The sequence below is a fragment of the Myiozetetes cayanensis genome, unplaced genomic scaffold, assembly GCF_022539395.1.
Source record: "Myiozetetes cayanensis isolate MyiCay16 unplaced genomic scaffold, myiCay2020 scf5-8, whole genome shotgun sequence".
NCBI lineage: Eukaryota > Metazoa > Chordata > Aves > Passeriformes > Tyrannidae > Myiozetetes > Myiozetetes cayanensis.
Genome location: NW_026087742.1, coordinates 54,135,567 through 54,160,854, shown reverse-complemented (window position 1 = coordinate 54,160,854; position 25,288 = coordinate 54,135,567). Strand labels below are relative to the sequence as shown.

Below are 25,288 nucleotides of genomic sequence, written 5' to 3'. Positions count from 1 at the left end.
ATGTATCTTGAAAACAGCAGCCATACAGGACACCATATGCACTGGTGACAAAATCTTTGTCCTAGATTATACAGATACAAAAGAGAATACCAGGAATGAGCAGCCCAGAGTGTTGTATGAAAAATCCTGAGTGATTTGTACTCAGTATAGCAAAGAGAGGTTTTCAGATGGATCAAAAAAAAAAAGAAACCACAACAAAATAACCCGCCCCATCAACCTGCAAACTTTGACTCAAAGATGCTGCATGAAAATTGAAACATCCCAAGGGTGAGGACAACCCACGAAGAAAACTCCATCTTTAACAGACAAACTCCATAGGCACAGCCTTTCACACAGCATCATTTGGTTGGGAAAAACCACTAAAATTGAGTCCAACCATTACCTGAGCACACTGACAAGTCCAGCACTAAACCGTGTCCCTAAACACATCTAGACGTGGCGGAATTTTTTAATGATTTCAGGGACAGTGATTCCACTACTTCCCTCGGCAGCCTGTTCCAATTCTTCATCCTTTCTGAAAAGAAATTTTTCCTCGTATCCAATCTCAACCTCCTCTGGCACCACTTAAGGCCATTTCCTCTTGTCCTGTCACCTGGGAGAAGAGACCGACCCCCGACTCGCTACAGCCTCCTTTCAGGGAGTTGTGGGGAGCCACAAGGTCTCCTCCCGGGCCTCCCTTTCTCCAGGCTGAACAACCCCAGCTCCCTCAGCCGCTCACCTTTCTAAAGGCTAAAAATCGCTCCTAACCCGCAACACCCGTATGCAGGGCACGGGAGAGTCCTTTCCAACACAGCGTCACTATTAACAGCACTATTTACAGAAGAAAAGTGCCTGAAATAAGCCCTTCCCGCTGCCGCCACCTCAGCCCGGGCCTAAGGCCATGGAACCGGGGCCGCCCCCGCCTCGCTGCCCTCCCTGCTGCCCTTCTCCGGCATGGCGGCCGCAGCCTCCCTGCAGGCGGCACGCCACCCGCCGCCGGTCGCGGGCTTTGTTCGTGTCTGCCTGCGCCGCCCCCGCCCCTTCCTCCCTCCTTCCTCTCCTCCGCGCCCGCCCCTCCCTCCCTTCCCGGCCCGGCCCGAACGCCCGGAGCGGCCCGAGGGAGCGAGTAGGCCCCGCGTACCTCCTGCTCCGAGTGAGAGCCGGGGGCCCTGCGGCGCCCGCCGGCCCCAGCGCTGCGGGGAGCGGCGGCGGGCGGCGCCATGGCCGACAGGGCGCGGGCGGCGCTCTCCGAGGCGGGCTGGTAAGTGCGGCCGAGCTGGGCCGCGCCGCCGAGCGCGCCCTCGGCGGGACTGCGAGCGGGGGCCCGGGGGGACCCCTGTGCTTGGGGCTCTGGCTCGGAGCCCGTGGCTGCGGCCGCGGGGAGGGGGCTGTGCCGGCCCCGGCGCGCTCGGGGCCCGGCGAGGGCTCGCCCTGGGAGCAGCTCCCGGGCCCTCCCGGCCGGCCTGCGGGCAGGGCCGACACCCCGAGCCGGGGACCACCCCAGACCCTCTCCGGGGTCGGCGACGGCCTGCCCGCCCCCGCTGCTGCCCTCCTGCCTCGGGCCTTCCCTGCCTGGAGCCCGGTGCTTGGCCACGGTGCTGTTGTTCATTACGCTGTACGCCTCTTCAGCAAGGAGGGGACGGTGACAAAGGTGAAGCTAATGTAGGGTAAATGAGGCACGTGTGAGGCTTGAAGTGGGACAGTTGTGTTTTCTGCTCAACCCTAAGCGTTGGGCACACAAGATCCATTTTGGAACAACGTCTTGACGAGTTGTGCTTTTTATTAACCTGCAGCAAACGCTTATCTGCTAGCCTACAGGGGGTTTTGCACTCTAGGAATTTGTTTTGTTTTGTTGGTTTTTTGTTTGTTTGTTTACTGATTAAAGTAACTTGCTTCTTAGTTGTCGCTTTGAGTTTTCTTTACCTACTTGTAAGTCTTTGACCAAAACAAAAGTTAATGCTAACTGTACCAAAGCACAGAGTGACAGACTTTGGATGTAATTGAGAAAAAGTGCTCAAATTACACAAAGCAAGGTTATTGCCAGTGGTGCTCTGGGGATGTTCCTGTTTTGCTGTTTATGGGTCTCCTGGGCTGTGACTTCATGTATCACTAAGATGTAAAAAATTAAAGCAGATGTTTTGTGATTTAGAATAAAAGAAGGATAGTTCATGTGGAAGGGATCTACAACAAACATTTAGTCCAATTGCTTGACCACGTTAGGGCTGACCAAATCTTTGTTATTAAGGGCATTGTCCTAATACCTCCTAAACACTTAAAATGCTCAGGGCACCGACCACCTCTCTAGGAAATCTGTGCCAGTGTTTGATCACGCTCTTGTTAAAGAAATGCTTCCTAATGTCCAGTTTGAACCTTTCCTGAGACAACTTTGAACCATCCTTGACTGTCCTGTCACTTGGTTATTAGGAAGGGGAGATCAGCACCTGCCTCTCCACTTCCCCTCCTCAGGAAGCTGTAGAGAGCAATGAGAGACCTTTTCTCCAAACTAGAAAAACTTAAAAGTCTTAACCTGCTCCTCAGAGGACATGGCAGCAGCTTTGTTGCCCTCCTCTGGACATATTCAAGGACTTTCCCATAGTTTTCCAGTGGTGTACAAGTTACTCCAGGTGAGGCCACACCAATGCTGAAACAGTGGGATAATCACCTCCTTTAACTGGCTGGTGATGCTGTGTTAGCCCAGCTTTTGCAGTGCTACTTCATGATAGTACTAAGAGTGTCTTTAGGTCGGCTTTTTGGATAAGTGTATCATCTTCCAAAAATACTGTTGTAAGCGGCTCCAGAGTGCACAATCCTGTGATTCCTGGCTATCACCGAATTGAAAGAATCAACTATTTCTGCTACTTTTCATAACATTATCTTATTTAATGGGAATTTTTGACTGTAACTTGAAGCTCACCCCTCTCCTCTTCTGTACTTACTCCTCTCTGAAAAGGCAGAAGTTTTCCATAGAAGTGGTTTTTATTTTCATAGTTTTCTTTCTTTCTATTGCCTCTTCAAAATGTTTTCACACAGTTTTCAACTCTTAGTTGTTTTACTGTCTTTTTAGTTGAACGAGTGCGGTTGGTAAAGGGTTTTGAGGTTTTGGCAGTACAAATATGAGGTGCCTCTGAAACAATCTGTTACTCTGCAATGTTTGCCTCCCTCCTTTGGGGGCATATGCTCCTGAATGGCTATAAAGACTCGTTATTCTTGGACTACTGCAGTGTGAACCAGAGGCTGCATGGTGATTGGGCGAGTAATGGGCTGATTATCAGGTCCTCTGGAATTATGCCTTGACCTTCTTGCACTGGGAAGCATGTACTTTTGAGGAATGCGAGGTGGAGTGGAAAAATAAATAATGATTTGAAAATCTAGTTTAGTTAAATGTTTGTGCTCTTTAAAAATATAGTAACCTAGACATCCATGCTTGTAATTGTTTTGCTGTTGCTCTTATGTTTATGACTTTTCTCGTATTATTAGATCTTAAAGTTGTTTAGCACCTGTATGAGTAAGCCTTTGGTGATATTTAATGTAGTATATTTCTGACTGTGCTTGACTGCACTGGTGGTTAAATCGTGTTTTGTACCAAATTGGTTGTTATTGGTGCTGTCACCTGATGTCAGGATGATATGTTTTCTAGTACAAAACCAAAACTGAGTTTATATGTTAAAATCTGTTTCCTCTTAAGCTACAGAAGCAGTGCATGGCATTTCAACTGAATAAAACGTTATTCTTTCTTAGTTGCAAATCTGGTAGCTTGTAAGATACTTCCTGTACTGATGGACTTTACTATACCTTTCTTAAATCTTTCAAGGTAAGAAAAGTTAACATAGACACTTGTTTATGTCTATGTTTATGTCTATTTCTGCAAGTAGTGTTTACATTTTATGATTCTGAAATAAAAATAAAGGTATTTTTCAAGTAAGCCAGTAATACTGTGTAGTTACTACAGAATAGTAATTATTTATATATTTACTTCCCCCTCCCACCCCAGCTAGGTATTGTAAGAGTCACCTGTTAAAAAATTTACAGGCAATTTTATAATGTTTGGCTTCAGTATATCAGTTACATTTTTGTCAGCTTCTGAAAGGTGAAGTAGCCTTACCTAGTAAATGTAACAGTGGTAGCTAAAGCTGAGAGCCTTTTTGTTTGTTTTTTTTTTTTTTTGTGTTTTGTGGTGTTTTATGAAAATCTGTAAAAGACCCCTGTGGTCTGTGTGCAGAACTGTAGTTTTTCTGGAGATATGACCTTGCAGCTCTCTTTAAAAATGTGCATTTTTTGATGCTAGTTCTTTTCATTATGCACTACTACCCTGTACCTTGGAATGAGATACTGACTCCAACTTTAGGGGAGAGATAAGATGTGTTTGTATTACATGTCGATGGAAAAGATATTTTCTCTTGGAACACAAGTTCTGTATTAACTTTTAATTTAGTTGTCAAATGCTTATGAGGAGGAAGGCTAAGGGGCAGAATTACCCTTTTTGTATTGTTATAGTTGCATTCATGAATTCTGGAATGAATTTTCCAGCGTTCCCATTAAAATATAGACCTTAATGGAACATGAGTTAGTGAATGCAGTTTTATTGCTAGAAATGACGTTCAGAAAGACTGCAGAATACATCCTCTTATGTAAACAATGAGTTGAAAAGCACTTCTTGCTGGCTTGCAAAAGAGTTTTTTGTTAGCTTTTTTCCTGAAGTCTCCTGGGTGGCATTTCACAAAAGAATATGACAAGCCAAAAGACCTCTTTGTTGTTCCTAGATCTTTGCAGAACTTGGGCATTTATTACATAGAAATGACAATATAGTATAAAAAATAAACTATGCCATGTTCTACAGCAGGTTTAGCCTGTGTTTCCACAGATCTCGGATCTGGTGATTGATCTCTGTGGGAAAGCAAGATGTGCAAACTGTGTAACTGAAGAATTTCTTAATACAGCTAAATGTATATGCGAGTTCCTTGTCAATCAGTACAGATTTTTTTGTTGCAGTGTGTGATGCCATAAATATTAGTAACTGGCAAAAATATATAGTCTTGTAAAACTTCCCGTATTTTGAAGATTATGTAGACTATGTTGTCACTATGAAAAGTTATTCCCAGAGATGAAGAGGAAATGGAATTGTACTGATTGTTTGGAAACAAAGAATTCTTCTTAATAATCCCCAAGAAAACCCTTAAATCAATGTCAGTGTGGTTTTGTATACTTTGTAAGTGAAAAATACATAGTTGGTGTACAGCAAACTTTTAAACTGAATTTTTGGTATTTCAGCAAGTGATGTGTTGTGTACTGGGTAACATTAGATTTAAGATTGGTCGGTTCAAACGTTCTCTTGTTGGACTAATCATCTGGTATGATCCAAGCTTTAAAGCAAAAGTAGGTGTATGCCTGGGAACACAGGGAAGTGCTCACAGGGGTGAATCTTAACACCTCTTCCTAAGAGATGTCCTACAGCAGGCCCTTGGCAAAGTAGTCAGTTCCAGGATCCTGCAAGATGGCTTTTCCCTCATGTTCTGTTGAAATGACTTTGGAAATCTCAGCTGAAATTGGTCCCTGCAAATGAAGCAAGTCCAGGCAGGATACAAGAATTTCCTTAGACACAGGCATAACACAGTATTTCACAGGAGAGGTGCATCTGGTTTGAGATTCTTGACTCTTTTTTGTGATGCACTTAATTTTCTGAAGTTTGGTTGGTACCATGAAATCTCAAAGTGCCAGCACAAAACAAAATGCCACATCATTGCATTTTTTGTTTGTTCAGGTGTATCACTTGCTGACTGGTCTGATCTGTTTGCATTCCTGCTGGATCACAAATAATGAGTAGTTAGAACTGGAATTCTTTACGTCATTTTCACTCTGGAGGAGCAGAAAAGGTCCAGCGTTTTACATTCTGTTAAGGGAAACAGCCCCAAGAAACTAATACAGATTCTACTTCTTTTTTCTTCTTTTCAAAGAAGGTGCTAGATGTTTGAAAATAGCTGTTACTAGATGGAATTGTCACAACTTTTACAAGAAACAAATTGAGGGCTATAATTAATCGTTTAAAAGATGCAAAGAAGCATAGCTGAAATAAGGAGACAGAAGGATGTAGGGGACTGACGTGTGAAAGACCTGTTTGCAGAAGAGAAAACTCAAGGGGCTGAACTTTGTGAAGTTTATGTAATTTGCATGCAGTACATATAATGAAAGTAGAACTCCTACTCGCCAAATCCTGCATGATTATTGCTCACTGAATGCTGCGACTCTAGAATTGGAAAGCACTTAACCAAAGTTATTAGCAGACAGGGACCTCAACCAGAGCTTATTTGCCAAGGTTATAAATGGTTATCCTGTGGATTACTACAGTTGGTTAAAAGATGAAAAATTAGATAAAGGATTGCTTCATTTTAGAACATTGTTAGCGGTAGATTTCTGCTGGGATTTAGGGATACATTGCATTAAACATATTCCTAAGGAATTACAGTGTTGTGACACCATAGCAGTTTGTTGACCTATGTGGATTGGTAAAATGTGAACTGATTGGGTAGTTTCAGCAAACTCCTAAGAAGCCAGCACTGTTTCCAGTGCTTTCACATACAAATGTGGTTCATTTCTGGTGAATGCCAAATGATGCTCACGAAGGGGAAAATAATGCAAACCCATCCACACAGTGTTGAGCTCTAAATTTGCTCATGTTACTTACTCAGAGAAGGGCAGTGGTCAGACAGCTGTTGGGAATTGTTCACGAAGAATTAAATAATTGTTAGGTGATTATGTGTATCAGTGATGTGTCCAAATCATTAACACTGTGCATTAATGTATTCACCTCAGCACAGCAAAGGTTTCATAGACAGTGAAAAAGTGGGGAAGATCCTCTGTGCTAGGAAGATGAAGATATTTAGTGTGAAAAAGAGAACAATAGGAGGAGAGGTGATAGAGATCTATAGAGTCTGTAGATCATCCAGAAATGATGAATAGAAAGCAAGAGTAGCTGTTTTTCTTGAAACAAAAATTAGGCCACATAGCAAATTAAACCTACTACCCAATGAAAATTAAAGTAGCTTGTCAAGCAATGTGTAATTAAATTGTGGAACTTAATTGCCACATGATATTGTGGAGCAGAAAAAATATAAGTGGGTTAAAATTGTAATTAGGCGAAGTCAGACGGGTAGGTGCACTGAATACTGAACTCCACAGTGGAGCTGGACTACCAGCTGTAAAATGGCTGAAAGATAGGAATTATTCCAGACACTTACTTCTAGATATTTTCAGTGTTCTACATTATTTACTTGAATAATCTGCTTCTGCTCACCCTAGAAAAAAGAGGACTGTGTTGCATAGACCTAGACTGTGTAAGTAAAAGCACCATTTATGTTCTTATTTTTATGTTGTTAGGTAAGTCCCTTCACACTGTAGTTCTGCTCAAGAAAAGGTTTTCTCCCTTGATTGGAGATGAGGGAAGAGGGAGTGAGAATTTGGAGAGAAATGAACTGGACTGTTGAAAACAGGACAGAGAGAAAAGACAAACCAAGTGTGACAGTCTCCAATGCACTTGGTCTCAGCTGTGATTTGCACTGCCTTACTGCAACTCATCCTCCTGGTTTTCATTAGTTGCTGGGAGAGTCTCTCCTTCCAGCATCTTATGTGAGACCTCAAATTGATTTATGCATCATCTTTGGGGACACAGACTTCACCTGCTGGTTTCTCTACTAGGAAGCTGAAGCAGTAGTGTAAGATTTCCTTGATTTATAGAATTGTTGCAACTTGAAGTTGTTGCTACTTAGAAACCTTTACTGAATAAAAGAAAAGAGAGGAAAAGAGCTTACTCTATCTGCAACACATCTAAAGTTGAAAGTCCTTTAAATTGCTATAGGCCTTTTTTAACACCCACCTTTTCAATGGCCTTACTTTTCCTGTTATAGTGTGTCTGATTCTTTCCAATCAATGATTTCTATGGGAGTGTGTAGTTTTTCCGTAGCTTGTCTCCTTTTTGGAGTCCTTGGAATTCTGAATGTGATGGATTTTTGTTTCAGAACTTTGTTACTTAGCCATGTAATTCTTAGGCTTTGCCGTCTTTTTAGGATGCAAATACTCTATTAGGACAAGTGTCACATAATGGGTTTGACTGAGTGACGTAGTAGTTTCCTTCCTTCTGTCTCTTCTTATGCCTGTGCTCTTTGATGAACTCTATTGAACAGTGCATGTTATCTCTGATGTCTGCTGAGTTTCATAGTATTTTCTATCAGTTTGTCTGTTGCTAAAATAATTTATATTGACACTTAAACAAGATGATTATTACATAATTAAGATTGACTGTTTTGGGCTGATTTACCTCTTACCTCGCAGAATTTTTTTTTCTCAGTGTAGTGTAAGCGAGGCTTGTAAAACATGATTTTGGTAGGGATTTGAGGGCAGGGTAGAATAGCAGCATGCTTGATTATTATTTGCCTTTTCCAGCAAATCCAAATGAACTTCCTAATGGAAGAGTGAATTAATAAAAGCAACTGTGTATTTAAGAAATCTGTATTTTTCTGGTGGTCAGCATCTCTTACAATTTGAGGAAAAGTAGGTTGTTTTAAGCTTGTGTTTTCCTGGTTATTTAAATTACTAGTCAGAAAGCCTATGCCTTCTAGAAAGTGGAAATCTGAGGCTTTTGGAGTAGTTGTTGCATATAGATGAACCAGGTCTCAGGAGAAAGTCCTTTGCAAAGATTTTGCATTCTGAAATCACGTCATGAGACTCTTGAGACAGATGGTTTTCTCTCTCTTCAATTTCTATGTGCTCACGCTCCCCAGACCCTGAGTCCTTGAGCAGCAAACTGGTGGGAGGGCAGCTGGTGACTTTGGAGTGAGGTACTGTTATCATTCATACTGATAACAGAGTGATATTCAGTAGGTTTCTCTGTGTGCATATTTCATGTCTTACTGCTGGATAAAATACAGCTTCATGTAAATAATACATGTAGGAGTATGTAGAAATATGAAGCTGTCTTGAAGTTTTACTTAGCTACAGTTACACTTAGAAATACTGGATAGTAAATATCCTATATACTGGTTATTTTTTTTAGAGATTGCTTATTTTGTGATTGTAATAACAATATAATTAACATAAATTTAAGACTGACTCTCCAAACTGTGCATATTGTTCATATTTTCAGGAGCAGTGCATTTTCTACTTCTTTAGAGCAAAAGGAGCATATTTAGTTCCAGTAACAGTAATTCTAGCAGAGCTGAAGGCAAAAGGAAAGGCTCTCTGGGAGATGAATGGTATGTGAATGTTCCTAATCACTTTTTATGTACCTAATGTAATGCATAGTCGTGAGATGTCAGAATGTAGGAAGACTGGACAGCTCTAGGACTGATGTACAACCTTAGAGCTTCTTTGCTCATTTAAAAAAGAAGAAAGTTACTGGTTTAAGTAATCTTTGTAACACTGGTAAGTAATTGAAGCACAACGGGCATTCTTGTATTGGTATCCTTTTGAGTCCTTCACTTTGAGAAATGTAGCATAGATTCTGAAAATGGGAGTGATGGTGTTAACTGACAGCAAGCAAAGACTTACTGTGAGTTGGAGAACAGAGGGCTGAACTCGCTTCTTTGTCAGGGAATGCTGTCTGGGGATTGTGGTCAAGACTGGCTTTTTCTTTTGTGTTGTTTGTCTCATAGTGCTCCAGGAATGTCTAGGAGTTTACAGTGCTGTGTCATATCTGAAAAAGAGCTGCTGAAGAAAGTCAGAGGAGAAAAAGCCATGTGTGTTCAGACAGCTTCAAGATACTCTCAGTGGTGTGGCAGCTGTGCCTTTGGCACGGCCCCAGACTTAGAATATTTGTGTTCAGTTTAATGCTTTAGGGTGGCTGCCAGCTTTTTCCTGGGAAAATGTGAGTGAGAAACAGTGTTCACAGCTTGTATCTGAGAAAGAAAAAACAGACTGAATTTTGTTAGATGAACAAAGGAAACTCTTCTCATTGTTGTGACTTTTGTATGTCAAATTGCTGTGGACTGTTGGCATCTTATGAATCATGGAGCAGCAAATCTTCTCTAGGAGCAAAGCATGCAAGAGCTCCTGTCCAGCAATTTCTGACTGCAGGATCTGTTTCTACCATCTGCTGTATTACAACCGTGCTGCGTGCTGGAAGCTTATCTTATCAAAGTTCGGAGTTAGTGAGGTTATCTTGGGCACATCTCTGTGTGTTACCTGGAAAAGTTTGACATTTTTGCATTGCAGCTATTACTGCTAGATAAGTGTGTGTATGCTATCACTAAATCTCTTGTATTAAGTAGTTGTTAGAGACTCATGTTAACTGGTTTTTTTCAATCTGCTGAAGTTTCAGTCTGTTATATTCTTCTAATGTTGTAAAATACAATATGTTGTGATCTCAATGTTCAAATACAGCATTAAAGAATGGGCCAAAAGTGTATGCTATCCAGTACCCTTACCAAGGGTATTAATAATATTGATCTCCTATTTAATGAGGATGTGAAATCACTTAGTTCTGATATTGATGGCAGTATACTGAATGGGTAAAATACATCTTTCCACAGCTAGATCATCTCGTTCTGTGGTATTGCTTGTTAGAATGATAGAAATAGAAATTATGATGTGTGGAAGCACATTTACACTTACTTCTTTTGGTTGATGTTGCCATAATTACTGTTAGGGTCAGTGTACCCTGGGAGTGTGGGAGACTTCAGAAGGCATCAGGGCAGTTAAGTTTACTTACATCTTCCAAGTACATACTTTTTTTTACTTCTGTAACTGTGATCCTGTGTCTAAGACAGTTGTAAATACAAAGTAGAGGTGAATTCTAAATGACTTCTTTGAATTGCAATATTAATGAAGCATTACATTTTTCAACTTCTTAAAACACTTGTTTATAGTTGAAAGTACTGGCAAGTGTGAAATTTTCCATTATTTGGAGGAGGGTGTGAGGGGGGACAACATCAGTGAAGGAGCTGAAAAGAAGGTGGGTGATTTTCAAGGGTCTGGTTCTGACTGTGCAGAGTAGTGATTTGAATGAGGCATACTTAGTGTTGAAGTAATGAGCTGCTAAGGAATGCTGAGGATCCTTATGTAAAAATATGATTCATCAAGCTGCTTTTCTTTGAAAACAGAATGTATAATGAGCACAGTCATGATTCTTGGTTTAAAAAACTTACTCAAAGTTGTGTTTTTAAACTCAGATGTAAGGTGTAATACACAGGTATCAGTGTAGTACTCACATAGGTATTGATAGAATTGAGAATGGCAGTTCAGCTAGTGTAAGAAACAGGTCAGAGATCTGCCTTTTGGGAAGTGCTTGCCAAATACCACTGCAGCTTTTCACTTGAGTGCTATCAGCACTTTTTGATACAAAATAATATCAGATTTTGTTTTTTGCAACTATGAAAATCTAAGGAAGTGAAGGAAGTGGATGCATCATTGTTTATACTTAATATTTTAAACTAAACAGGTTTGGGTTTGCTTAATAGTTAAATCATTCTTGAATATGTTGCATATAATGTTTTCAATCAATTTTTGTGTCATTAAATAATAAGTGAAGTAACAGTTTTTAGTAATTTTTTTCTTAATGGCCAGTGAAATCTCTCACTGTGAAATTGGTCTGAAACATTTCTTGCATACATTTCAGAATTTTATTTCCAAGAATTTTCTATAATGGAGAGAATCACTGTGGAATAAGCAAATGAGGAAACAGGAACTTGAACTTGTTTTTATACTTGAGGTGTTGAGTTCTGTTAATCCACCAAGGTTTCAATCTTGATCATAACTATTGCAAAAATTTGCAATTGATGCTCATTATGACCTTGGACGATTAGGCAAAAAGATTGTCTCTTCTGTGGTTTTGAGATGAAAAAGATTTCCATGGAGAATGCTGTTAAGGTTTTACCAGGGTGTAAGTTTCTCTAAATTTGGGAATGGAGTATATCTTTCTGATCGCTTCGGTACTATATCTTCTGTTTTCAGTTACTAACTGAACCATGTCACCATATGATAATAACATGAAGAAATGGAAAAAACTTAATTTAGTCTAGAAGAGTAATTGCTGTTATGTTTTAGCTGTGATCATATTTTCTTCATGCTATTGCACTAGAGATGAACTTAGTGCTTTATAACTGAATAATTCCACTCTTAAATGTTTTCCAGTATTTTTTCTCTGTTCAGAATAATTACTGTGTTCCACTGTTGTTTGATTTTTAAATTAATAACATAATTTTTATCTTCTAATAACAGTAATAACTGACTTCCTCCCCTGACTTACTGACTGAACAGAAAAAAGTAATTTTCCGTCAGATCAAACATTTCTGTGGCTGACTTGGGAAGTAAAGGAAGTGAAAGCTTGAGTTAGAGGATCATTCAAAAAAAGCAGGAAGAATAAAGACTGTATGTTGTTCTCCTGTTGCACATTGTCTGGCTGGGAGGTTAGATGAATCTCTTGAGTGTTAGAGCCTTTAATTTAAATTCTTTCTCTTCCTGAGCCTACGGTGCCAAAATACTAAATTGAAACTGTTAATTAAACCAAAGAATAGGAGAATAAATCCTAATAGTGAGCTACTTCAACACCTGGTTTTTACCTGTTATTTCAAAGAACATTTAAGTACGGAAAGGAATGCTCTGATGCTTTAGTTGTTGCCAAGCATTGTTTATACTCTCAGGGACTTCTCAGCTTCTCACCCAGCCCTACCAGTGAGGAGGCTGGGGGTCAGAAGGAGTTGGAATGGGACACAGCTGGGACATCTGACCTCAATTGTCCCAAGGGATATTCCATACCATAGGGCATCATGCTTACATATGTACTAGGGGGAAAGCTGACCAGAGGCTGCTGCTTGGGAACTGTCTGGGCCTCCGTCTGATTATTATTATTATTAATGATTATTATTTTCCCTTCCTTTTGTGTCATATTAAACTGTCTTTATGTCAACCCACAAATCTTACTTTTTTTCTTCCCAGTTCTCTCCCACATCCCACTGGGGATGGGAAGAGTGAGTGAGTGACTGTGTGGTGTTTAGCTGCTAGATTAATCTGCTAGATTAAACCATGACAGTCCTTTCTGGCACCCAACATGGAGCATAAAAGTTTGAGACAGTGAGAGGTCTGACTGGAGCATGTTAAAATAAATTTGTCAAATCTGTCATAGTTGTAGAGTCATAGAACGATTTGGATTGGAAGGGACCTTAGTGATCCTCTAGCTCCAACCCCCTACCATGGGCAGGGACACATTCCGCTGGACTGGGTTCCTCAAAGCTACCATCCAGGCTGGCCTTGACAATTCCAGGGATGAAGCATCCACAGCTTCTTTGAGCAGTGAGTTCCAGTGCCTCACCACTCTCATAGTAAAAAATTCTTTGTAATATTTCATCTAAATCTACCCTCTTTTAGTTTATAGTGTTGATTTGTTTGGAGTTATCACAGAGTTGTGTTGCATAACAGCAATGCTTGCTTACTGTGTATGACTGTGTTTATGTATATGCTGTGTAAGTAATAACACTTGCTGCATATGTTCCGTGCTGTGCAGTTACCACCTCTGGATGCTGCCTTAAGGTTATCATTTTGTTGTACTTTGTAGCACTGCCTTATGGTAAAATTGTGGTTATGAGATAGATCTGGTGTGTGTGCTCAGCACTGCCACCATCTCCGAGCTTCGGGAGCCATCTAGGGGAACCAGGAATAATTGCACCGTGTACCTTTTCTCAGACAGCATTGGCTAAGGGGGAAGATACCTTCCTTCATCTTCCCTCTCTCTTCCAGCTAATTACAGTAGCTCTTGAGAATTTTTAATATCCTCAGCATGTTATGAGTGTGTCTCAGGTCTTGTTCAGGGTTAAACAACTATTTGAGAATACCACCCAGAGATTTGTCCCAAGGCTGGGTAGTTATGTGTATTAGGGTATATGGGATAGTACAGGCAAGCACCTAGGATAGTGATCACCTCCAGATTCTGCAATTTGACCCCTGAACAAATGCAGAATTCTGAAAAACTGGTAAAGTATTTGGAAAAAGTATGCTGCCACCATGGCAGTTCCAGAGACACAAATCACTGCAGTGTGCTATTCCCTGGCCTATGCCTACCAAATCCTGTTCAACACTACTCAATATCCTGAAGGGGAAGAGAAGGTTTCTGGATCTGATGACAAAATGACAAACAATGGCTACTGTAACCGCTATAACATGCACTGCAGGTGAACCAAAGAACCAACCTGTACACAAGATGAAATATTAGAAGTGGAAGTCAGCTCATTTAGTACCAGATGAAGGAGTTTCTTCTTAAGAGGGAGCAAGAGGAAGAAGTGGACAAGGCAGACTGCTCCAAAGCAGGACCACTACAACAACAGGAGGAGGAAGAATAGGGTCAGCTGCTGCTTAAGGAGGAGTAAGAATTCATAAATGAGGCAGTAACCTCCTTATCCCTATTCCTGAGTGAGCTGTGAGTTATGCAAAAAGATTTCAGTTGTCACCCAGGTGAGCACATTGTCACCTGGCTGCTCTGATACTGGGATAATGGAGTCAGTAGCCTGAAATTAGAAGGTAGGAAAGCCATGCAGCTGTGATACCTTTCTAGGGAAGGGGTCACTGACAGAACAGTTGGAAAATGGGTACAAAACCTCAGTGTCTGGAGGGGATTCCTGTTGGGGGTGAAGGAAAGGTATCCTTTCAAAGAAGCTACTATGTATGTCAGCCAGAGAGAGGTATCCAGTATCTGAGAGAATGAGATGATATATGGTGATCTGGACAACAAGCAGTTATCTAAAGATCCAGATGAAGTCCGGTGCATGCAGCTGATGTGGTGGAAATTAGTGCACAGTCATTGTATGCCAAGTCATTGGCAGTAAGGACCTGGGAAGATGGAAAGGGAAAAAAGGTGAATGAATTAGCTGGTCAATTCTAGCAATACAAAGAAAGTCTATCTTCCCCCATTGCCTCAGCTATGGAGAACCTGGTACAGCAACACAGAGGATAGATCCTACTCCCCACCTGTCTAGACCAGTACCTCTCCTGTTAGGAGTAAGCGCTCTTCTGGTCAAGAGAGAGGATATAGTGGGTACACCCTGCAGGGCACCCTGTGGTTTTACCTGCATGACCATGTAGAAGACATGAGGAAGTGAGATGGAAAAATGTTCCATGATCCTAGAGGCATGGCTATGTTATTTGCAATTAAAAACTATCACAAAAGGGAGCTTTTCCAGGAAAATTGCAGTTCCAGTCTTCAGTGGGCAGTTCCCCAGACAGAGTAGAATGGCTCATCTTATTCCTGATATCGATGAAGGAACTTCTGATCTGTATTTATGGGAATTGAGTAGCGAATACCATGACCAGGACTAGAGTGGCTCTGCCTCCAGCCAGGTGGAGGAGAGGGACAACCAGGTTTACTGGACCGAGTGGATCCAGTGGCCTGGGATGTTAGACCTACAGGAGTATAATGCCCTAGTGGACACTGGTGCACAGTGTACCCTAATGACATCAGGCTATAAAGGGACAAAAGCCATCTGTACTTGTGGAGTGAAAGGCTGATTCCAACAGCTGATTATCAGAGGCTGAAGTGAGCCTGGCTAGGACTGAGTGGCAAAAGTGCCCTGTTGAGACTGGCCCAGAGGCTCTGTGCACAGACTATCTTGGGAGGGCATTTCAATGACCCAGAAAGGTACTGATGAGCTTTCAGTACAGCTGCCTTGGAGATGGAAGATGTCAAACAACTGTCTAACTTGCTTGTTTTTTCACTTTTACTTTTTTTGAATTTTACATTTTTCTTCCCAGTTCTCTACCACATCCTGCTGGGGGGACAAGGAGTGAGCGAGCGGCTGTGTGGTGTTTAGCTGCCTGCTGGGTTAAACCACGACACTGATGAACTGCATCTTGGATGTAATCATTGGAAGCCGTTTCACAGATGCAGTAGTATTGTTTTAGTTTTTGGAATATATGGATCTCTGTAGCTGTAGAGCTTTCCAAATTAATTGTAAACATGTCTTTATGTGTGTTCTTTTACAATGCCAGCATGCATACCTTCATGCTGCATATTTTGAGTGATATTTTGTAAATATGCTATGAATTTAGTTTAAAGTTCTGTAGAAATGGCTATTTTAGCACAGAGTAGAATAAAAAGACACAGGACACCTTTGCAGGGTTGAAAATAACTTATCTGCAGAAAAATTTGCTGTGTTGAGTTAAAATTATACAGTAATAGTAATAGGGTGTGTGTATTTTAAGCATTGATGACCACAGCTGTAAAAGAAATTATTTTCTGCCTGGCATTTCAGTTTTAATGTATACTTCTTTGTTTCAGTAGCGAGTCTCATCTTTCATCCTTGTCTTCTGAGCAGATTGTAACTTCTTTTTTTGTTTGTTTGTGTCAGTTTTGATATGTAGGAGGGAGGGATGTGCTTTGGATGTCTTGAAAAGTTAGGGTTTTTTTATTTAGAGCACTTGAATCAATTCTCTAAGAGCATACCCACTACAGCAGCTATTTTCGTGACTTTGTGTTGGTGACAAAATTCTATTTTAAATGTTTCGAAATAAAACTAAAGGTATTGCTTAGCATTTTGCTTTTTTGAGTCAGCAAACACTGGGCATGTTACGCTTTTATTATTCCCAAAATTAATGTGAAGTGTCTTGAAGCAGAAGTAGTCCAGGTCTTTGACACTGATACAGAAAACGTGCTTTAATAACAGAATACCAATTAATAACATTTCCAAGTTCCATTTGTAGTTTAATGGTTCAGTGCTGCTTCTGTGTGGTAATAAAATAAGATTTTACAGCTTGAATTAAGAAATATTAATAGTCTCCTTCATGAATACAGTTGATAGGCTAAATAAGGTGATTAAAAATGATCAAATTTACACTCGGTCTAGTAAAGACAGAGCCTTTTGTTATTTATATGTAAGAATATTATGTTACATATTCCAGTCTCAATAAGCCAACTTTTAAGTATCCTCACTGCGAAAGAAAGGCACAGAATGTTCCTTTGAGATTTGATCCATTTTTGAGATTTAGTTCTTATAAAGAGGACAGGTTCTGCTTTGTTTTGAGATACTCAATATATTAAAGTGTTTACTTGGACAAATTGTGAAGAGGCTATCCTAGTCCCAGCCCTTGCTCACAGCAGGGCTAATCAAGCTAGATCACCTTGCTGAAGGCCTTGTCTAGTTGAGCCTTGAATATCTCTAAGGTGGCCTGCTCTAGTGCTTATCCACTCTGGGAAAATTTTTCTCTCCCTTATGTCCACTTGAGATTTCCTATGTTTCAACCTGCATTTCTTGCACTTTATCATTTCACTGCACAGGGCTCAGAATTGGCTTCGTGTCCTTAAACCACCTTCAGACAGTGGGGCAAGGGGAGGGGAATGGCTTCCTCCTTTGATCTGCTCTTTTTTGGGATGAACAAAATTGACAGGCTGAACAGGGATCTCAGTGTGACCTCCTATGAACATGGGTGTCAATCACCAAAACATCTTAGTGGCCTGCCTTCAGTTTGTGGGTCTTCTCTCATAATGGGGACCCTCAAAGCTGGACATGATACTTTAGATGTGGCTTTTACACTGTGAGGAGAGGAATAATGACATCCCTTGATTTACTGGCTACAGTCTTGCTAGGGCAACCCAGGATATCCTTAGTCTTTAGCACTGTACGGCTATGTTCAATCTGCTTTGTTACTGTCAAGTAGAGAAGGGCAGACAGCAGGGGGAGTTTATGAAAAGAAGAAGATGAGGACAAGGAGAAAGAGGAAGATGAAGGGACATACATATTCAATCTCTGCCATTATAGAGAAGAGTACCAAATGACTGAGAAAATGTGATGTGATGCCATGCAGATGTGGTGTTACTCAATCTCCTACCCCTCAAAAAAAAGTTAACAGCTTATTAAGCTAAATATATAGTGCATGGTAGATTCAATGAAAGTCTCAAAATTACAAGTGTGTGACCTTAGCGTGATGCCTTTTAGCCCATCATGTACTTGTGATTTTGGATAGAAGACTGTGAACAGTCATTTGCAGTTGAGTCAGAACCACAGAATATTCTGAGCTGGAAGGGACCCACAAGGATCATTAAATCCAGCTCTTAAGTGAATGGCCCATACACGGATCAAACCCATAACCCTGGTGTTTCTAGCACCATGCTTTAACCAACATGCTAATCTCAGGGCCTTACAAGAGGCAGGACTTGGCTTGTACAGGCTTCTGTGAGAATTGGTGACTGGATGTGGGTATGTTCCTATGCAGAAAAAAAAGGTTTAGCTTTATCATGCCATCTTTCTCTGTGAAGATGATATACGTGTTTTACTGCTTGGCAGATGGAGGGTGTCATCAGTTCCTACTTCTCAGCGTAGACATGGTTATTGCTTGAGGTATCTTATCTCTGCTGGTTCCTGCTTGCCTACCCCATCGTGAACTCTGAATTATATTTTTCTACAGAATACAGATGGACAGTTCGCTGTGTACCTTTTAGCTTAACATTGCTTCCTAAATGTTGTGGCACAGACTTGATCTCACTATTTCTTCAGAATATTAGAACACAAGCTTCAAAACTCTTGTGTCAAAGAAGGTACATAGTCTAGTTTTGAGCCATAGCATCATATGTTCACTTGTCTCCATTGATGAATTGAAAACCAAACTGAAAGTAAGCTTTTCAGAGCAATGGAAATCTGAAAGTGTGGTTATCTTTGAGCTTGTGCCCTTCAATCTTAAAACCAAACTAATTATTGTAAACTTTCCCCTTTGACTCCCGTGACTGGCTGCTGCAGCGCCCTTGGTACTCTCCAGTGCCTGTGTGCTGTCATACCTTCATGTCCTTCTTGTGGTCTGTCCTGCCCCAGAACACATTTGGCTTCCTGTCACGTCCCTTGCATTTGGCAAGCACTAGCCTGTGTTATGGCTGTTTGGAGCGAGGCGAGTGCTTCAATTGACCAGTTGATTGCTGCTGCTCGAGATGGATGGCAGCCAAGTTCTGTTTCCCTTTTCCACAATGCAACTGCTAATTTGTATGTCTTGCTTCTACCCGGCAGCTGATTTCTGTGAAACTTAGGGTAAACTTAGGTGTCTTTGAGATCTCCGTTCCTCTGTCAAATTTGGATAAAATTGGCCTGCGTGATTGGAATTCATCCACATGACATGGCTGCTGGGCAGACTTCATAATATATAATCATTGTTTTCCAAGGGTAATTGAACTGCATTTTAAAAACTTTTGGATTTGGTTCCTAAAACAAAAATGAAGAAACTAGACTTCGTGTGAGATGGTTTATCTATTTAATCTATGATGTGTTTGCTTTTTCCAAGTACTGAATACAAAAGGAGGGAAGAGAAAATTTGGCAAAATCTCCTGTCTCTGCCTTATGCTCGTTAGTTCAGCAGCTGGAGTGTTTCAGCATAGGTGAAATGCATACCAACTCAAGCCCTGGGGATTTGAAACGTGTGTTCTGCCTCCTGTGCTTTGTGAATTCATAATATCCACTGTTGTGAATAGTCATTCTTCTTTGATGCAATTCCCCATTTTATGTATAGTCAAACTTCCTTCTGAGTTGCCTCAGGATCTCAGGCAAATTACCCCTTAGGCTTGGTGAGTCAGTCTGTGGTTTGTTTGGGTTTTTTTCCCCTTTGTGTGTATTTTAACATTTAGAGCAACTTCAACCAAAGGAATTGACAAAGGCTCAGATACCTAGCATGGAAATCGTGGAGTGATGCAATGTTCATGCAATGCTATAATAGGAATTCTAATTTTTGTTCACAATGTTATTTGTTGTACAGTTATCCACTGCAGTTATTCTTTGCTAGGACAACATGCAGCTGTGGTGAAATGTTTTTAATCCCTTCATGCTTTTAGAAGCAGAAGCTAAGCTCTTCAGTCAAGACAAGTTGCAAGTGACCATTTTCTGAAAGACTGAGCTAGATAAAATTTCAACAGGTGTAGAAAGGATTTTATCAGAATTTGTCCGAAATAAAAATGGCTCAGGGGGATGATGTTCTCTTACGATTTAGTTTATAGGGCTTATATGTTTATTCGTAGATAATTATCCTACAGATCAGAAGAGAATAATTATTGAGGGGATTATCTTCATAGCTTCAGTAAATCTTATTGTTATTTGAGGCAATGTCTTCAAAATAAGGAAACCGATGGACTTAAGTGTTACTTTGCAAATTTTACTTTTTCCCCCCTCTTACGATGAGCACCATTTGTACTAACTACCAGTTAGTCGTATTCTCTTCTCCCTGGGAACCAGGGGAAGTTGTGAATTTTACTTCTCTGTTTATTCTGAAGCATTAGTTTTGCTCTCTAACACCTCCTACATTACCTGTCAGAGATCAAGAGCAGGTGCACACTAAGGTGTTTAGCTCTTAATACTTCAGGTGAAAGTAGACTGGAATTTAACTGTCTGTGAAACTTGTAAGGAAAAGAGAACCTGAAGTAGCTGAGTGGGGGTGGGTGTGTATTAAGGCATGATGGCAGAATTGCAGGTAATTATGACTTTCAATTAATCAGCAATACATTGAATAGGTAATAAGAGCATGGGTCTTCTCTTTCCGTGTTTCCACATGTGCTGACGTATTAGCTCCAGTCAAATAACTCTACAGCAAAAAGAGAGAAAAAAGAGGAGAAAATAATTTTTAAAAAACAGCTAGTTTTCTGACAAAATGTCTGTCATACTAGTTACCTGTTCACCGCAATAAAGACAGGCCTCATGTTGCTCCATTCTTTGTGCATATCCTTTCTGAATGCTGCTGACAGAACATCAGACTGCAGAAAAATGGTCTCAGTTGAAGCAATGCTAAACAAAAAAGGCAGAGACAAGTTTACTGATTTTGTCATTTTTTTCTACCTTTGTTCTTCACCCTTATTTCACTTCTGTCACTCTTTTTTTATCTGTGTCCTCTGCATCTCTGTATGCCAAAGCTTGCAGTTTTCAGTCATATGAAGAGTTTAAAACATTTTTGATCGAGGGAAAGCTGCAGGGTGTAAATGCTGCTCGTGGATGGAGGTGAGTATCTCAAGTCTTAGTCCCTGTACAACAGCCCTCTATATCCCATGTCTTGGTCACAAATTACTCCATCTCACCTTCCTGATGAAGTAGGTGGGGCTGTGGATACATTTGTTTTTATATAAGTTTTGATGATATATTGTGGTGTTGCCTATAGAAGATGGAGCTGGAGTTCAGTTTGCAGACCCCTTAAAATTTTCAGACCTAGGAGCAGAATGCATGAATTTAATTCATCACAAGAATACTCTCATGTGTTTGCTATTGTACTGCTTATTGTGAGATGGGACTTTTCACAGTAAGTTTTTTGATTGCAGTTGTTAGCACAGAGATAAGGAATTGCATCTATCCATTAATTAAACTTCAGAGGAGATACAGGTGTACATGATAACATGAGTTAGGCAAAACACATAGCAGAGGCTGTGGAAGAACTAGAAGATGCCTGGTTCAGGAAGAAGTCTGTGAGTAAAGAGGAAGTTCTCTGATTAAATTTGTATGGACAAAGCAACTTCATGAGATCAGCACTGTGAGTCATACGGCTATGACCAGTCTGCATGAAAGCCAAATTTTCTGTTGTCAAAGCATTAACTTCTCTTAATCTCTCAGTAGTAAACAGAGTAATAGTCTTGCCAAAGCATAGGCAGTAATGTCAAAGAAATGGGTGGAAATCTTTTTTGTGGAGAGGAATGTGAAAATGGTCTCATGAAGAGCATATTTTTTTTAATTTTATTTTTGAGCAGACAGTGCTCAGGTCCTTAAATCTGTAAAGACAAAACAAATAGACGTCCATAAAGGGTAAGCATTGTCTGAGTGGACAGCAAGACAGAAGCCCTTATTGGGTTGTTTAGACAGGCATTCACAGTTTGTCAGTGGAATATAGAGAGTGGGGAAAGGAAGTCCCTTCTGTTGAATCTCTTAGTGAATGATATAAAAAGTATTTTCCTGTGTTCCGTGTGAATGGAAGAGCTTTGGTGTATCAGTAATACTTCTGAACCTTTAAGTTCATGAGGAAATTTTGTAGCATGCATATCTGACTTCATGCCATTAATAAATTGGATCAGAAGGGACCTTAAAAGGTCATCTAGTCCAATTCCTCTGCCATGGGCTAGGGCATCTTCAATTAGATCAGATTGCTCAGAGCCGCATCCAAACTGACCTTGAATGTTTCCAGGAATGTGGCATCCACCAACCTCTCTGAGCAACCTGTTCCAGTGTTTTGTCACTCTCATTGGAAAAAAATGTCCTCCTTATATCTAGTTAGAATCCTACCTTCTTTTTATTTTAAAACCATTACCCCTTGTCCTATCACAACAGACCCTGCTTTTAAGCTTGTCCCTATATCTTTTATAATCCCTTTAGTACTGAAAGGCTACAATAAGGTGTCCCCGGAGCTTTCTCTTCTCCAGGCTGAACAACCCCAACTCTCTAAGCCTGTCATCCTAGGAGAGATGTTCCATCCCTCTGATCATTTTTGTGGCCTCCATCTGGACTCGCACCAGGTGGTCGATGTCCTTTCTTTGCTGGGGATCCCAGAGCTGGGTGCAGTACTCCAGGTGGAGTCTCACCAGAGTAGAGGGACACAACTGCCTCCCTTGACCTCCTGGCCAGGCTGCTTTTGATGCAGTCCAGGATACAATTGGCTTTCTGGTCTATGAGGACATGTTGCCAGGTCATGTCCAGTCTCTCATCCACCAGCACCCTCAAGTCCTTGGCAGGGCTGCTCTTAATCCCTTCATCCCCCAGCCTGTATTGATACGGGGGCTTGGCCCAGCCCAGGTGCAGGACCATGCACTGGGCTTTGTTGAACCTCTTGAGGTTCCTGTGGGCCCATTTCTTGAGCTTGTCTCTCTGGTTGGCATCCTGTCTCTCAGGTGTGCCAACTGCACCGCTTAGATTGATGTTGCAAGAACAGAAAAATGGCAAGTCAGATGCCAAGTTGCTTTGTCTGAGCACACTTATTGGAATGCTCTTTGCCAGCTTCCCTGTACATGTTATTGAGTATCTTTGTAACACTTTGCTGATGATCTCTTTATTTTTGGACAGTGAGTGAGAAAAGACTGCTTTGCATCAAATATAGGAGTGAAGGCGTGGGAATTCTGACCAGGGATGAAAGCATAGCAATGAGGAAACCTGGAGTCAGGGTTTTCAGGAGTACAAAGTGGACATACAGTGCATACGTCTGAATTCGTACTAAAATGCTACTACTCAGACAAAAAATAATTGTAGGTGTTTGAAGCAGGGCATTCAAAGTAATATTTGTCTTTTTGATGCTTCTAACTAAAATCTGACTACATTTAATTCCATTTTGTGAAAGAAAAATAATGTCATCTCACCTTAGAGAAGCCCTTGAAGACATGTTTAATTGTTTCATATTGTTCACATGGATTCTGTGATGACAATATCCTTAAAACACTAGCGGAAAAAAAAAAGGAAGTCTTAAGGGTGGCATAATGTATTTAGTGTGGCCTGCTAATAGTAGCTATTGAAGATAAGAGTTACAGCATATTATGGTATTGCTATGCGTGAAGTGGTGTGAATGTAAATACACATGAAAATACTGTTTATAAAACCTAAGTCTGACCTTTAATGTTTGTATTTTCTCTCTCTTTTGGTATTGTCTTTGTGTGTCTATAGGTTTTGAAAACAACCTGTAGAGTTTTTTTATCCTATTGGATAAGTTATTGAGAACTTTATTCTTCTATTTCCGAATTTTCTATCTACATGTAAAACTATAGTTACAAAATCAACTTCAGAAAACTGCTAGAGGCAGTGCAGATTTTTTTGTGGTGGGCATAGGATGGAGCAGAGTAGAGTTTGTAAGATTTTACATTATTGCTACTATGAACTGTGTGCATAACATTTTTGTCAAGTTTGAGTTACACAAGGTAGAAATTTATGGGGGCGTCTGTTCAGTGAAAAAATTAATACAAATTTTTTTCTGAACGCAGACATGAATTAGCTTGCATTATTTGCTTGTCAGGGGTTTCTTTCTTTAATATTGAGGCAGTAATTTACTTTCTGATGGTAAAATACTCTTGATCGGCTATGAGAGCTGTGGTGCTGCATGTGCTCAGAGGTGGTGATTTCCAGAAGGAACATCATTCAGTCACCTCAACTTACACTGTCTCCTGCATATTTCTGGAATCTGTGGCAGCCATTAGTGCTCTAGGTGTAAAAGCAATTCAGTGTTGGAAGTAGCAGTTTCCCTGAAATCCTCAGGATCAATCTGTATAATTTCTGTGAGTCAACATATTCAGTCATTACTGGAGGATGGCAAAATGATTTGTTAACTTCTTGGGTAAGTAAGTCCTCTACAAGACTGACTGTGTAGTAGCTGCTTCTGTCTTCCTATGAGAGGAAAGAGGAGGAAGCACAAGTTTGTTTCCTTCTAAGAACTTTTTCTTTTATATTTATGAAACTAAGGAATTTCTTAGGATTCCCAGAGGAGTTTGAATATGTATATACATATTTTTTATTGTTATTTCTGAGGACAGAATTTTCCCTCGTTTAATGATTCTACCGATTTTGCAGAAGCTTTATGTTTTCTGACATGCTGAAAGCCTTTCTTGCAGTTGCATTTGAATAGTGGGTAAATATTAGCCTGTGCTTTACAAAGTATAGTTCATCTTGATGCCTGTTGTCAGGAATGTGTAGTCTTGGAGTTATGCTCCAACAGTAGACACAAGTTTAATTCTCTGTCCAAATTTAATGGTCTAAAATTTAGATGCCTATGTTGAGCTGATTACTCTTATGTCTCCATTAAATTTACAGAAATAATTACCTCCAGAAGGCCATTCATCTCTTTCTAAGCTAGGTGTCCAAGATAAGAAAGACAAATTGCTGTGGTGATTGCAAATGGGGCAGTGACTCACTCAGATTCAAATATCCAGCCTACCCTCTGCAGCAAGGGTCACTGAATCTCATCAGAACTGTTCAGATGGCACTAGTTAGTTGCAGATTGCCTTTTCCCATTCCTAGCTGTGTAAATTTTACGTATTTTTATATATATATATATATATATACATACATACTATATATATGTATACATGCTGGTGTGTGTCCAAATAAGAGGAATGAGGCTTGTGAAGGGTCTGGAGCATTTATCTTAAGAGGGGCTGTGGTTGTTTAGCCTGGAGAAAGGGAGGCTCAGGGAAGACCTTTTGGCTCTCTACAACTACCTGAAAGGAGGTTGTAGTGAGGTGGGAGTCAGTCTCTTCTCCCAAGTTGTAGGATGAGAGGAAATGGCTTCAGTTTGTTCCAGGGGAGGTTTAGGTTGGATATTAGGAGAAATTTCTGCTCAGAAAGAGTGGTCAAGTCTTGTAGGATGCTGTCCAGGGAAGAGGTTTGAATCTCCATCCCTGGGGTTTGTCAAAGATGTGTAG

At 40.6% G+C, this 25,288-nt stretch overlaps 1 protein-coding gene across 1 annotated transcript in view; it reads left to right on the top strand.

Annotated features, from left to right (window-relative positions):
- Positions 1-1,072: 1,072 nt before the first annotated feature.
- TDRD3 (tudor domain containing 3) overlaps positions 1,073-25,288 on the top strand; it is a 99,583-nt gene continuing 75,367 nt past the window's right edge. The window contains exon 1 of the mRNA XM_050333989.1: positions 1,073-1,240. Within this exon, the coding sequence (XP_050189946.1) occupies positions 1,200-1,240 (41 nt within the window). The 5' untranslated portion in view covers positions 1,073-1,199. The remainder of the gene's footprint in view (positions 1,241-25,288) is intronic.